The sequence below is a fragment of the Phaseolus vulgaris genome, chromosome 1, assembly GCF_051622355.1.
Source record: "Phaseolus vulgaris cultivar YP4 chromosome 1, ASM5162235v1, whole genome shotgun sequence".
Lineage (NCBI taxonomy): Eukaryota > Viridiplantae > Streptophyta > Magnoliopsida > Fabales > Fabaceae > Phaseolus > Phaseolus vulgaris.
Window position 1 is genome coordinate 38497880 of NC_143498.1, and position 15745 is coordinate 38513624.

Sequence of the window (15745 nt, forward strand, 5' to 3'; positions counted from 1 at the left end):
TTTGATAGGTGATGATGCACTTATACCAGTCAAATTCGCTATTAAGATCCATTCATAGTTAGTTACTATTGGTGATTTGATTTGCTTAGTTTTTGTTCAATTTTGTGGCAGGGGTTTGCTTGAAGTAGTTTGTTATATATGATAACCATTGAGCATCTGGTTAGGGTTCTGCAATTCTTTAGCCAAAGAAACACTATGTGAGAGCATAATTTATTTTTTCTTTATCATTTGCAAGAACTGTTGGAATGTGTCCAATCCAATCAAGAAACCATTTTCTGGCCTTGGTAAAAAATGATTGTTTACTGGTTGACGAGTTTATTTTAGCTGGACATCATATACCATTTTCTTTCATTGAGCTGGAATTTGGTTATAAATCATGAATTTTGCCTTCATATATTGCATGGGATAACTAGAAAATATTAGGTTGGCTCATTATACATGGTCCATTCTCTATTTGTGGGTTCAATGTAGGAGTTCATGCATTATTAGAATGACAACATCTAAGAGTAAGTTGGCTTCATTTGTTGTTGTGATGTTATTTTCATCATTGTTGTCATGTTTGATGAGGAGTGCTACTTGTGATTGAGTATTAAACTTACGAAAACAATCTCTGAACCTGTTTTCGTTGCTCTGATCTTGTCTTCCAAGTTGCTAAATCAATTCATGAATTATCTTCAAACTAGAATGTGTAGTTTTGTTTTGCTCTGTTTCATTTATTCTCTAATCTCTACTATCTTTAGATCTAGCTTCAAAATCTCACACTAATTTAAGAAAACCTATTAACATGTTCAGATTTTTTTTTCAATCACTAGGTGACTTTAAGTGTGCATAAGAACCTCGTTTACATATCATGAAGTAGAAACAACAGTGTATTGAAATGGACGATTGAAAAAAATAATGGGTTCCATTTATAAATTCAAGTAATTTTTGAAGAAACTTAAAGATTGAGAGTGTCCCAGTGACAAAAAAGTAAAACGACAGATTAAAAAGAATACCTTTCTGTAAATCTTGAGAGGGAAAGGGGAAAAGTCTATAAAAGAAGAAATTCCTTTCAGTAAAGCTGCAGAGGAAGGGGAAAAAAGGTTGTATATGTGCTCTTCTGTTCACTGTTTTTCAGATTCCTCTTCGGTTTGATCATTCACTGCCCTTGGACTCAAACGTTCATTTGCTTAACCTCTTCTTTTATTGTATTTTTGTAGTTATTAATTGGAATTATCATTTATATTATTTCTTCACTTGTACAGTAACTATTATGAAAGTGAAGTTATATCAATGGCGATTTCATATTAATACATAAAATTCAAAATTTGTGTAGGTTCTAGTCATAAGATATTAGTTCTGTTTGTTTGTAATAAAAAAATAAGTGGCAAAAAGTTATTTATTAAATAATTATTATATAAGTAGAAACTACTATGTATTTGTCTATATTTTTTTAATTATCTTTCTATTATCACATTTGCCTTTAATGAGAGAAAAATATATTTTTTGTATTTTTATTTTTAAAAACTATTGGAATATGGTCTCCATGACCCACATTATGCAGCACAGTGATCTTCCTTGCTGCTTAATCGTGTGTAACAGATGGCACTTGCTGCTTAATCGTGTGTAACAGATGGCACATGTATTGAATTGTGATTGTGTGGTGGACGCATTAGATTATGAGGTAGAAAAGAGAAAAGGTGTAAAGGATAAGATGGAAGGAAAAATGTATTATATGTTAAAAATCATAATGACTTATCATTTTATTAAAAATGGTTTTTCTTAAAAAGGTTTAAACAAAAGGGACAATTAAGATGTCGAATGTAGACAGTGATGTTGCAACCAGATAACAACAGTATTAAACTGGCGTTAGATATATGGTAGGTTTGTTTATTTTTTTCAAAAATTTACTTAAAAATTATCCATTGGAAATGTTTACTTGTTTGTTTGATTTTTTTTAGATAGAAGTTAAAATCAACTTTTTCGAAGTAGTTAATCAAAATAAGTTGCAAGGAGCTAATTATGAGACACTAAAACTACTCTTCCATTTCGTATTTATGTCATGGCACTTTCTTCCTGCACCCCTACATTTTTCTTCCTGCACCCCCACAAAGTTGCACAAAGACAAAATTGTCCCTATATAAACTGTACATTAATAAAAAAAATTGTATTCCGGATTATGAAATCTGGTAAATTTTTGGATTGACCCTTCCGGTAAATTTTCGGATTGGCGCATCCGGTAATTTCTTGGATTGGTGCTTTCGGTAGTACATGAATGATAGTGTTAATTCAAAATAAAAAATGCAAAACATCCATAATTGAAAAAATCATTCCGGATCTGTTAATCCAAAACCCTAAACCCTAAACCCCACAAAGTTGCACAAAGACAAAATTGTCCCTATATAAACTGTACATTAATAAAAAAATTTGTATTTCAGATTATGAAATCTGGTAAATTTTTGGATTGACCCTTCCGGTAAATTTTCAGATTGGCGTATCCGGTAATTTCTTGGATTGGTGCTTCCGGTAGTACATAAATGATAGTGTTAATCCAAAATAAAAAATGCAAAACATCCATAATTGAAAAAACCATTCTGGATCTGTTAATCCGTAATTCAAAATATACATTCCGGATTCAGAAATCCATAATTGAAAAAAATCATTCCGGATCCACCAATCCGTAATAGAAATTAGGTTTCCAGATTCAGCAATCAGGAAATCAATAATTTATGCAAACTTTGCTTTCGGAACACCCCCTCATTCGGAATGCAACATGATTCACTTCCGGATTGATGAATCCGTAGCACACTCTCAGATCTCGAAATTGTTGGGGTCAGTTTCGAAATTTACAAAATTATGGGGGTGCAGGAAGAAAAATGTAGGGATGCAGGAAGAAACTGCCTATATCATTAACTCTATGTAAGGACTCTTCCCTCTATGTGTTCCTTCGTGGTCTTTTTTTCATGCTTTTAATCTAGCCAATTTCAGACAATTCTTCTAGCACCTCCATATCTTCTTACTGCACCGTAAAAGAATTGAAATGACAATTGTACCTTTTTTTTTCATCTTCTCCATTGGACACCCCTCTTCTTCTTTTGCGTCTCTGCAACTCTCCATTGAACACCCCTATTCTTCCTCTTTTGCATCTCACCAACTCCCACCTCCGTAGCAGCTCCCCACTTAATTTTAAGCTGTTTTCATAAAATCACTTATAAATAAAATACTTATTATTTTTAAGTCCAAACAATACGCTCTTGATTGCCAATCAAGTTTTCCTCTTTCTAATTTCTGATTTATTTGCGATACATAGTTATCGGATATAATTGTTTTGATAACGGAGTATCCAATTAAATTGGAGTAATGTATTTAATATTTTTTTTAAAATGGCATTGATAAGAATAGATACCACCTATATTAGTTTTGGTTGGATTATGTTGACGCATACTTTGAACAAAATGTCGTAATTTGTAAGCTTACATCTCGATAAACAAACCTTACATCATCAATAAATTAAAAATCATAATAGGTATGCTTTTTAAAGTTTTAATAAGAGCTAATATATATACTATCAGTGTATCTAAAGTGAGTGCAATGTTTCGTGAATGTTGGAAGTTAGTGCTCTATTTAAATAGATGTTGCTACATTTGCCAAAAATCCTCATCACTGAAGAATAGTACTGGAAAGTCCTACCATTGGCAAAGAACATGGCAATTGGTGGTGGCATGGCAGGCCGCAAAGGAGAATGGGGGCGTGGATTGGTTTTACTTTTAGGCAAATGTTTCCTGCACCCAACACTTTTGAACCTGCACCCAACATAATTTCAAAAATTCCAAAAACACCCTTTGTTCCGGAAATAAAAATCCAAAATTAAAAATAATGCATTTTGGAAAAATAAATCCAGAAGAGATTTTTGTGTTTTGGATATAAAAATCTGAAAAAAAAAAATCAAAATCTCATTCCGGATAAAAAAATCCAGAACTGAAAATTTATCATTATGTTCCGGAAAAGGGAGTCTGGAATGTAATTTTATATACATCCCATTTTTTTTAAGGATATTTTCGGATTTTCCCCTGTGATTAGATGCAGTGATATGATTCAGGAAGCAATTGCCTAACTTTTAAATGAAATTAGAACGCAAAGAGAAATTCGGCTTAACATTGGAATCTAGTTTACCATGAAGCACCCAATCTAGGAAGAAGTTACTCTTCTATCTTTTTTTTTTTTTCCAAATTGAAGTAGTCATGAAACCTTTGATTTATGTTTCTGGGTTTGTTTAATCTCCACAGCACTTGTAAGACTTTAAAAAAAAAATAATCCAAGACTCTATGAATCGAAGACCTTCGCAAGAGTCTTTCTTCTGCCTTTTGAACATTTGAAACAAGTTCTAATTATGGTCTTCGACAAAGCATTATTTCCAAGAACAAATCTTAATTCTAAATGAAGATGGCTAAGACAGATGCAGTTGGGAATTTTAAAACCTGAAAGCGTATTTAATAAAATACTAGAGAAGGGTTAAAGTGAATATTGAACATTTGGGAAAACAGCAATATCGAAGCAATCAAGTGATGTCTGCCTGGCCGCATGATGTTTTACCAAAGAGCCAATCAAGTCAAGTATACTGTTTACTACTTTTCTTATAAAACAATTTTATGCAGTCTAATATCAGGAAAATCAACAAAACACAATAATATAATTCTAGTATCAACACAATGTAGAATAAGCATATAGTACAAAAGGCCAAACACACAAGGGGAAAAAAGATTATTATTTATTTGCACCGAGTCTTTCCCTTCCATGCAAGCATTCCAACTTTCATTTCACCATCACCAATAATGAGGTGAGTGCACTTTCTACACACCAATGCATATGTTCATCGAACAGTTAAATTTCAAAACCTCTAAAGTTTTATATACAATATTTTAAGCATTTTGTTCAACCTGCAGGCAATATAAAACAATTATCAGCTCTGTAGCTAAAACGGTTATAGCTGTCACTTTGCATGCATCTAACAACTTTTTTTAAAAAAAAAACATAGCTTGATTTAATTGCAAATTTTGCACACTGGTATTTTCCGAATAACCTGATCCTTAATAATAGAAGTAAGGAACACACCTGAAAGTTCGACAACCAAATCGTATCAACTATTCACTCCCAAAGTCCTCGTAACTTAAACCTTCAGATATGGAGTCTAACCTATTATTGTCTATTTAAAACCAAGGTAACAATGGTATTAGCATCGAGGAACAAAACAACAGACTACATGTGAGTAAAAATGTTTCTCACCTTGTTCTCCTCTGTCAAGGAAGTTTTCATTATCCGTAGCTAGGAAGGGTGACCTAGAATAGGTCTCCAGTATATCTGTCAAATAAGAAGCTAAACTATTAGTGCTAATTATTTATCCAATCCTAGCTGTTTGTTACCTGATACACTAGTATGTAATAGCATAGAAAATGGCTGGAAAATTTAAAAAATCAACATGAAACGGTTGACTGGCATTTTACTCAATACCATCAGCAAAAATGCACTTTCCCTGACAAGAGCTATAGAATGCAATGCGTGCAGATATACACAAGGATCTCACACAAACTTGAGAGAAGACATACCAGAACTCTGAGAAAAATCGGCAGTCAGATCTGAAAGGCTAAAATTTCTGGGAATCTGCCCCAGAAATCCAAATGAAGAAGTGTCTGGATCTAGGACTGCATCGTTCAAAGAATGTGAGTTGGACTCTACATTGGTGAATGACGTAACTGAACTGCCACCAATAGCTGGGCGTGCCTCCAGGACATTTCCATCAGTGCCAAACATGTAAGGAGAGCAACCGGAATATCCAGGTTCAGATTTAATCATCCCACCATTGATTCCTTGTATCAGACCCATGTTTGCGCTTTGAGCAGAAAGCATGGTCGGAGGGCCATTAATCCTATTGCCATGGGCTGACATATCAACTGCAGCATGCATACTTGTATGTAGTGATGACCCGCCATTATTAAACACATTAGATAATCTGGAATCAACAGGATGTTGCAAATTTTCTGGCTTCAAACTTGTTTGGGTTCGGTCTGCAGTGTAGCATGCTGGATTCTCAGGTACTGTAACATAAAGTGACATTTGATACAAAATTTATCAGAATCAAACATGCAATAACAAGTGGAATCACACAGCAAGTTACTTTACATCAGTTTATTTGCTCATTTACAATAGAACAGTAGAATATGTAATTTGAATACTTAGAATAACTAAAGTTACTAAAAATATAGCAGAAAGTCATAAAACTATTTTATGATACTATCTTTCATATTCTAGAAAATTAATTTTCTTCTTCGATATGTGAAAGTGTCAGACAATTTTTTCTTAGAAAAAAGTCCTCCCATTTTACTTTCAAAAATATTGTGGCTGAATAGTAAGACAATTGAAACAACATTTCAGACTTCAATCTACTTCATCAAATCTAAAGATAAAGCAACCACACTTTTTTTTCTTTGACAGTCAGAAATCATATACCTAATAGCTTTACTCTCAGTATAAATGTAAGAAGACCCTAGAAGTTGCAATATTTTATTCTATATTCATCCAACATCAAATAATATTCTGTCACTTTGCCTGTTATTTTTTGCAAGCTAGAAATTTTGCTTGGAAATATTGTACTTATTTATTTTTAATATAAACAAAGAATTTATTATTTATTATGAAATACAAAAGGCAAGATAGCAAGAATTTTGAATTTTTATTTTATTTATTATAGACCTTGTTTAGGAGTCTTATGGACATTCTAAGAATTACTCCATTATTTCTACGAGCAGGATTTTAGGTAAGACATATTGTATTGGTTTATCATTAGTTGTTACATCGTGTGGTTTTGTGGCACACGTCTCCATCTCTCAAATGAACTTCTGTCTGAGGTTTGAACTAGTGCTTCTAAGCTCTGTAATAACAGACACCCACTCTACTTCTTATGCACCCCACATCTAACCATCAAACCCGTACAAACTTCCCTGTATGCCTATTGCTATCTTAACCTAAATTTCACCAACTTTTGAACCTCCAACAACCACAATCCCCAGACAATCAATGTCATTAACAAACCACCTTCACTAAACGTATCAGACCTGAACGCATCATCCACCTTCGGTCCTTACAGCCTAAAAGCCTAAAACTCCAGAGAAACTCAATTCATGTTCTTCACTTACAACAAAGAATTTCCCCCTAAATTAACCCAAACTAACAACAAACTTGGAATGGATGATTCTTAAAATCTACCTTAATTATCTTTCTTTCATTGTGTTTTATATTCTTGGTAACTAGAAATAAAAATTGTTATCATTAAACCAATATCTCAACTAGCAATTTAAATGAATGGAAATGCTAACAAGACCAGACAAAGTAGAATATACTTTGCCAGGAACTAACTTCAAAACACTCAACTTTTACTTCAAATTTGAAATCATTATTAAATGATGAAATCCAACAGAATTTTTTCCAAGTCAACCCATCTTTATCAAGCCTTAAAAGCAACCAGGACATTACACATTGGGAAAATAATGAGGTTGCATCTAAGTGTGAGAAAGAGACCATATGAGCCCATGAAATGCCAACAGTGAGAAAAAAAGACTTCAAACTACAAAAAATCCATACAGAATAAAAAGAATGTCAACAGCATTCAGAGAGGTAATAAATTTACTTGCAGGGATATGTGATCCATTAGAGTTAGGTAGTGATGAAACTGCAGGAATATGTGATCCGTTAGTTGTAGGAAGTGATGCAACAGCAGTTGAGTGTAACTGCATTAAATGGACTTGCTGGTCGAGCAATTTGTTGAATTGCAATATTTGCTGCTTCAAAACCAATCTTGCATAATAAGCCTTGAAGAACTCTTCATTTTCTTCTTCAAGCTTTTGCCAAACTGAAAAAATGAGGGGAAAAAAAGAAAAGAAACTTAAAATAGAGAACACTAAATGATCGATGCAAGGTGACAGATGTTCTTTCACACCAATGCCAATCAGAAGGACTAAATAGCAATTTCAACCACAACTATCAATTACCAAATCTTATTCATATCCCCAAGTCCAGCACTATGTTACGTATCAGAACTATCATGGCTTTTACGAGAAAATAAATGGGAAAAAGCACTACATGGGATGGGATTAACATAGGCAAGAGTAAAATGAAACAACCAATTGCAGAAGCTGCAGCAGCTAAACAAGCAATCACATGAGGTTAGATATCACAACCTTCCAAGTTTTGGCTTATTTTATTAAAAATTTAATTCCCTTATAAGTGAAATCCAAATATTCCACCATGTTAAAATTGCAATCTAGATCTCTGGAAAACAACATTTCACAGCCCTGCTACCTTATCCCAATCTGGATTACAACTATGTAAGATCCTATCAAAGCACAACCGAATTCACACAAACCTTGATTTTTAACCCATTTTATGCCCCATATGTGACTCTTCCTTCCCAAAACAGAAGCCAACTCAACTCCCATTCAAGCCTCTGCAGTTGTTGCCTTTGCAGGTTGCATATGACTCGTTTTCACACACCATCTCTTTTGTTGTTGTTGAAAATCTCATCGATAAGGATATGGTAAAATTATCTGTTCCCTATACATCAACATGGTATTAGGGTCATTCAAAGTATATCCTAACGAAGTGTTTGGCCTATCATGCTACCGAGTATTGAGTTCCCCTCTATTCTCACACTCAAGATGTTCGGTCCTCGACATGAGGAGATGTGTTGAAGATCCTACATCGACAAGAGAAATAATCACATTATAGTATATAAATGGATACAAAATTGACCTTACAAGTTGCTTTTGTGGAGTTGAGTTAGACTAAAATTTCACTTTTTTAAAATAGTATCAAAGTTATTAAGAGCACATCCTAATTAAGTTTGTTGAGCATATTGTGTCACTAGCCATTGGGTTCCCCTCTAGATACACGCTTGAGATGTGCAGTCCTTAGCATGAAGGGGGCGTGTTTGAAATCTCACATCGACTAGAAATATGGCCAAATTATTTTTTCCCTAGACTTAAACATAGTATTAGAGTCATCCAAAGCCTATTCTAGTGAGGTGTTGGGTCTATCGTGTCACCTGCTATTAGATTCCCTCTAGTACCATGATTGAGATGTTCAACCCTCAATATGAGGGAGTGTGTTGGAAATCTTACATTAACTAAAGATATGGCCAAATTATAGAATATAAGTGGATTCAAACATCGTTATACAAGTCAATTTTGTTAGGTTAAATTAGACTTAAATTTCACTCTCTTAAGAGTTTTGAACTGCCATCCCCGTCTCTCTTTCTTTGTACATAGAGACTCACTCACGTATGTATGTATAAATATATATAATTTATAAATATAATTATCATTTTGGTAGGATCTTAATTTCCTTGTTACAGTCTTGCGTTTTACAATCTTACAACCCCCACCCAACCCAATCCTAAGTAGGCTCTCAATCTTAACAAAATTAATTAAAGGCACCGATAGTTGTTAAACATAAGAAAACTGAATTGAAAACTTATTTGATAGTCCAGGAATAAAAACTCTAGAGGTGTCCTATACAGGCATGCTTCTTCTAGCTTGTTGATTTAATTCAGTACATAAAGCATACTAGCTAATGTTCATCATAGTTTTCAGCAGTGCCAAGTAGCAGAACTGCTGCAGAATCATGTCACACAACAGCTGGAGCATGCTACAAAAATTGAATAGCATCTAGTTTGAAGTAGCAGCAGTCACAGCTGCAATGGCGGAAAATATTGCAAATAATCAATGCTGGAATGGGCACTATTGGAAGCAAAATACCTATTTTATCCATGAATAAGCGTTGTTTAGGACCATGTTAGAGGATTAATTCAGGATTCTGCCCCGTCCTTTGAATCAAAACTGAGACCTCTACTTTCTCTGTGACTTATGCACACTCTATTATCAAATAGCACCCATTATTCTCCTTTCCAATGAACACCCACACTTCTCTGGCAACATTTTCTGGCATTTCTGAGTATTTTCTTGCCAGCTGTGACAGTTTCCTATCATCCCTGAGACCTCCTTATCCCTTTTCTGGCAAACATGTCAGCATTTCCATCCAACCATGACTTTAGCTACCTCGCTTTGTTCTGCTCCACATTGTTCAGTTTTTCTACTACCTGCTGTAGCATTTTCAGGATCATGCTACTTCACACTGCTATTTAGGATTTCCAAATTTGATTTCAACATTCTGTCACAATTGGCATTCAGGAGTTCACCATTTTTTCGGCCAATTAAAACTGCCAGAAATTTGTACAGGATTCTCCAAATTTCTTCATTTGAAGAAATACTAAAATAGAACTTTTACGACATCAGTTCCACAGGATAATCAGATAACAGATAGAATACAAATAGCCAATATAACTCCCAGTGGCAGAGGACAATGTTGAAAACAATCAAGTGAGGGTGCTGGCAACTTCAGTCAGGGTGAAAAAAAATATATAGAAGGTGTAAAAGTCAGTTGAGAGTGGCCTAAGCCTCCATTTAGCTCAATCATAGTTAACAGTCTTGGATTGCTGCACGGGGTAAGTGACCCCAAAAACCCTACAGTGGGATGGTGAGCAGGATGGCTGCTAAACTAAAGTTTTTAGCATACAAAGTAAATACATAAACAATGCTCCCGTTCGGATTCTCAAATATTAAGTCACAATACTTCATGAAATTTTACCATTCCTCTCTATCCTTTTAACAGAAATCTAAATAACATAATAAACTGAGAATACTTAGCTAACAAAAACATGCTGCTTTAAAATTCTAACAGTCAACTCTTTAAACTTTTGTTGCACAACACAATCCCATAAATAAAGTGGTTTGAGAACTATTGACATAAAAGGTAGAAATACAACAAAGGACGATACAAGTATCTAAGAAATGCCAAATGAACCAGAACACCATCATCACCATCAAAGCACCGGATTCCTAAACTATTTTATAAGGGGGAGCATTTTGGTTGTTTCTTACACTTCATGCCATAAACCCACAACACCATTATTAATACAAGTAATGTGCCAAACTGTCCAAGAATTTTAGAAAACTTAAGACACGACCTGCATGCCTTCTTTTTTAAAAATATATAAGCAAAATATTACTGTGGAGAAAACTAGAAAAAATACAACAAAGGTTTGACAATCATGATTGTAAAAGTGCAACACTCACAATGAAATGAAAAATATTACAGAAGTGAATCCATTAGAATTTTTAATCATGCATACTGTAGAACACCTCAAAAGAGTCTCACCAAGTGAAGATGGAGTAAAATACAAATGACGGAAGAAAAAACTCCATGCCAGAGACAGAGAATAAAAAATTTCTACCTAGTTCGGTGAAACCAGGCTCTATTTTTGCTTGAGCTAGTAGTGTTTCCACGACTTCTTTCTGGCTCATATATAGTTGTAGACATCGTTCTATGAGATTTTGCACCTGTAATGAGACAATTACACCCAAAAGAAATTACAGTCCGCAACCTCCAGCTAAACTGTATAGAGAATAGTGAAGAGATTTGGAAGATGGAGATGGGGAAGATTTTAAGATAGGGTAAACAGACCAAATCAAAAGTGAGGAATTCAATTTGAGAAGATTCAAAACTAGTACACATGCCAATGACGTACTTCAAAACCCTACACTAATAATAATACCTTAATAACGACACCCAATTAATGAATGTAACATAAAGCATGAAAAGAAACTTTAATCTCTGTTCTCCCGATCAACAAAATATTACATGCTAAAGGAAAAGTGAATAAAGAACATGAACACAAATTTTATGGCATATTCACAACAAGGTTTTAAAAAAGAGTCCATGACTGCAATTTTGCGGCAAAGTTAAGGTCTTCGGAGTGTCTGCAACAGTTATTTACAATTTTCCACAATATCAACACGACAAAACGGCAACCGTGACTGGAATGAAAACTTTGTTTATACGAAAAAGAAGTGACCAAACGTTTATAATCGGTAAACAGGTTTGCCCTAGACAACAAGTTATTTATGCAAACATCATTTCATCCTCAGAATACACAGTAGACAGTGAGGTCCCAGCTTACCAGCTGAATATCTTGACGGGAAACCCGTCTCACTGATCCACTCGACATGTGGAAAGTTCCCAAAAATACTCTGTTAGCAACTATCTGAAAACATAACAACACAGGGAAAAGGATTAGTAATAACGGTTGAGTGCTTAAGTTTCACAGCAAAACTACCAAAAACAGAAAAACAAGTGAAATTTCCCACAAAACTTCACCACAGAACCATAATAGTTTGGAAAACAAAACGCAAAAACAGTATACAAGGGAGATGAGAAAATCGAATATTCCAAAATTCTCTAACGAAACGACACGAACAAGCTAAAAGAAAATAAAAAAGATAGAAAAAATAAAAATAATAGTGGAAGGTGCAGTGGGAAAGGCGGGATCAATGAAAGGAAAGACAGAAGCGCGAGAAGGAAGTTGGAGGATGAGGAACCCTGTGATGAAAATCCGAAAACTCAAGAAAAGATTAAAATCGAGAATCGGTGCATGTGTGGTGAAGCGAAATTGGAGGGAAAAGTAGTTGCAGTTGTAATTGAGAGAGATTAGGGATTTGAAGTTGACCTTCAATGGAGAAAAAGTGACGAGGAGAGAGAGAGAGAGAGAGAGAGAGAGAGAAAGAGGTGTTAACGAAGATAGAATTGGGTGTGCGTGGATTAATTTTACGCTACAAACACTTGTTACAGTGGTGCAGGCATATATTCCACCACCTCCATCTAACACATACGGATTTTCAATTTACATCTGTGTCCCTCCCTTTCAAACAAATTCCTGCTTCTAATCATTCGCCACGTTCTTCCACTGGTACCTTACGGTCTTTTCGGAAAATAAAAAAGTTAATAAGAAATGTGAAAGATGGAAATACAAAAGAAAAATATACGAAATAAGTAAAACAATAAATCAAATGAGAGAACCTCGAATGTGCTACATAATGAAGCTATGGAAATTATTTTTAAAAAACTATAAAAAAAAATTGTGGATTTATCCAACAAAGTGGTCTCTCTGGGTGAGAATCGGAAACTAATGCAAAATAAATTAGAAATTGCAAAAAGATAACCAACATCTACTTCGTTCTAAAATTGCAAAATATAGGAATTATCCATTAGAAGTATTAAATAGAAAATAAAATTTATTTTAATATCTTAAAGTCCATTTATTTGAAGACAAAATGAGTTAAAATAAAAATAAAATGGCTTAAAAGTTTCTAAATATGATATAAATAAAGTTAAATAAAGTAAGGAATTAACAAAAGTATAGCTGTGATTCTGTGAATTGTGATGAATAAAAAGACCATTTATACGAAACTAATTATATATTTGTATGTATATTGCACGATTGAGTTCGTTTCTCTCTGTCATTTAGTTAAGTGGTCAGGTTTAGTAGGTTACTTCAACCCTTAATCACATTTTTATTCTCATTATTTTCTTAAAGTTAAATTTTGTCTCATTATTAATAAAAAAAATCAGCTATACTCTTCGATTTTTAGAAAATATAAAATAAAATAGTTACGAACTGAATATTAATAGTTTTAATTTATACATAACAAAATTTATAATTAATGTGCATAGACAATTTATAGTTTTAATGACGTCTTAAATTAGAGAGTCACATTGTTGTGATTTGAAGGAATCAAATTTAAAAATAATAAACATGAAAAGGTATAAATTTTTTCTTTAATGGTTCTGGTTTCTTTAAATAAACATCTTCTTTTAAAATTAAGGTTAAGTCCAGTATTTAAAATACAGGAAGAAAAAAAGATAACACCTTTTTCTTTAGTAGATATTTCCCAGTTTGATAATATTTTAGAACAAATAATAATAATTCAATATACAGTTAAGTTATAATATTTTATTTAATTTTCTATATATAATTATCTTGAAAAGTTTGGAATTTTTAGACAAATAATGGTAATAATAGTGTTAGCCTATAATATATAGACTCTTGCTAGGTAATAGAATCAAAGAGGCATTTGACCAACAACGTTCTAATCTCAGTTAGATATTAGATAATGAAATTTAAGAATTTAAGATATATGAAAAAATAAATAAAGCTTAACTTTAAAAACTTAGGATTATTGCATCTTCAAACAATTTATTCCATCATTATTATTATTTGTTGGGCCAAAACATGACATAATCTATTATCACTAAAAAAAGTTAAATTAATAGAAATAAATATTTTTTTAAATTATATACAATTATATTATAATTATATTAAACATATTTATTAGCTATTAAAGTTATTAAAAAATAAAACAAATCATCTCACTTTTAATATTGGATAACTGAATTTTATAAGATAATATTAAGTTCAAATAGATAAGTTTAGCATTAAATACACACCGAACTATTGAATTGTGTTACATATTTATTCTAATTAAAGTTTATATTTTTAGTGATTCTTTTATTAATTTTTCACCATATGATGTATTTATTTGTTTTATAATTTAGATTATCGATAAAAAAAAATTAAATATCTTTCATGATTCGGTATTTACATTATATTTAAGCAAAGTATGATTATTTTTCATTAACTACCTTTGTTCAAGCAGATTCAGAAATGAGATCATTTGCATCCATCTATGTCTTGAAGGATATATACAGGTAGATCGTCAACACATTTAAAACATATTAATTACGTAAGTTTATCCAATGTATTTCATTTTCCATGAATCAATTACAGTTTAATTTGACAACTTCAAGATGAGAAATTGTATTCTAAAACCATGTCCAAAAATCTAACTAATATATGCAACACATAAATAATCAAATAATACCAAAACCAATTCTAAGATATCATCATCATCATCATCTATTCTATAATTGACTTAAAATTTATGCATGTTGCAAACACAGAATTAAAGTAAAATATATTTCCTCATCGGAATCTGGGCATTTGTAACCTAAAACCCAATTATCTATTCAATTTATATTTCAGTCAACAACATCCTCTTGTTAATTAACTAATAGTTCAAGAACACCATCAAAATCAAATTACTCCAAAATCTCCAAATTTCCATTCAAGTGCATGTAACAATGAATATAGTTGTGCCCATTTTAATTGTTCAACCTTTCATAAGTTATTAATTAAAAATCATAAACATAAGTTAAAAAACTAAGGAAATTAGAAATTGAGAAGGAAGCCAAAGATATTCAAGAGACTCCTTGATCGCTTCAAAGTCAACATGCATGTCTAGTTCCATGAAGATAAAGATGAAGATTGGATAGAGGAGATGAAATATTAATTTAGTTAAGACAATGGAGATTGTGATTTATCCCTTACCATCTTGAAATGTGAAAAACATAAAGTTCTATGAAGAGAAAGATGAACTTACCTAAGACATAACACTCAAAATGGAGTCTCTGATTCATCACAACACTCAAGATGGAGACTCTGATTTATCTATTTACTTCCTTGAAATGTGAAAAACAGAAGAAGAAGGAAGAATAAGATAAGGTTTTGTGAGGATAGAAGAATGTGGAATTAAAGAATAGTCAATGAGTGTATAAATGAAGAAGGTGGTGGGTGATGTTTAAAGGAATTAATAAAATTTTAAAATTTTCTATTTGTAGCCCCCCCTTGACATTAAACTCACCCTTCTCTTTAATTTAAGTCTTCTCTGTTTTCAGATCACATTAAAAGTTCAAATTGTCAGTGCAAATTATGTTTACTAACTTCATCCCTCTTGTAAAATATATACACCACATTAAACATATA

The 15745-nt window shown here is 32.7% G+C and overlaps 1 protein-coding gene across 3 annotated transcripts; it reads right to left on the bottom strand.

Moving 5' to 3' along the window:
* Positions 1-4595: 4595 nt before the first annotated feature.
* Positions 4596-15532, bottom strand: LOC137813983 (histidine-tRNA ligase). 3 transcript variants are annotated; one of them, XM_068616495.1, is made up of 8 exons: positions 15363-15532; positions 12047-12130; positions 11321-11426; positions 7661-7882; positions 5583-6071; positions 5263-5337; positions 5092-5182; positions 4596-4916 (listed from the first exon to the last, which is right to left on the bottom strand). In XM_068616495.1, exons 2-7 carry the CDS (start codon positions 12092-12094, stop codon positions 5121-5123), a joined length of 1002 nt encoding a protein of 333 aa, XP_068472596.1. In that variant the 5' UTR covers positions 12095-12130; positions 15363-15532; the 3' UTR covers positions 4596-4916; positions 5092-5120. The 3 variants fall into 3 exon arrangements, with proteins under 3 accessions (XP_068472596.1, XP_068472594.1, XP_068472595.1); XM_068616493.2 differs by lacking the exon at positions 15363-15532 and adding an exon at positions 12593-12749; XM_068616494.1 differs by lacking the exon at positions 15363-15532 and adding an exon at positions 12465-12619.
* Positions 15533-15745: the final 213 nt, after the last annotated feature.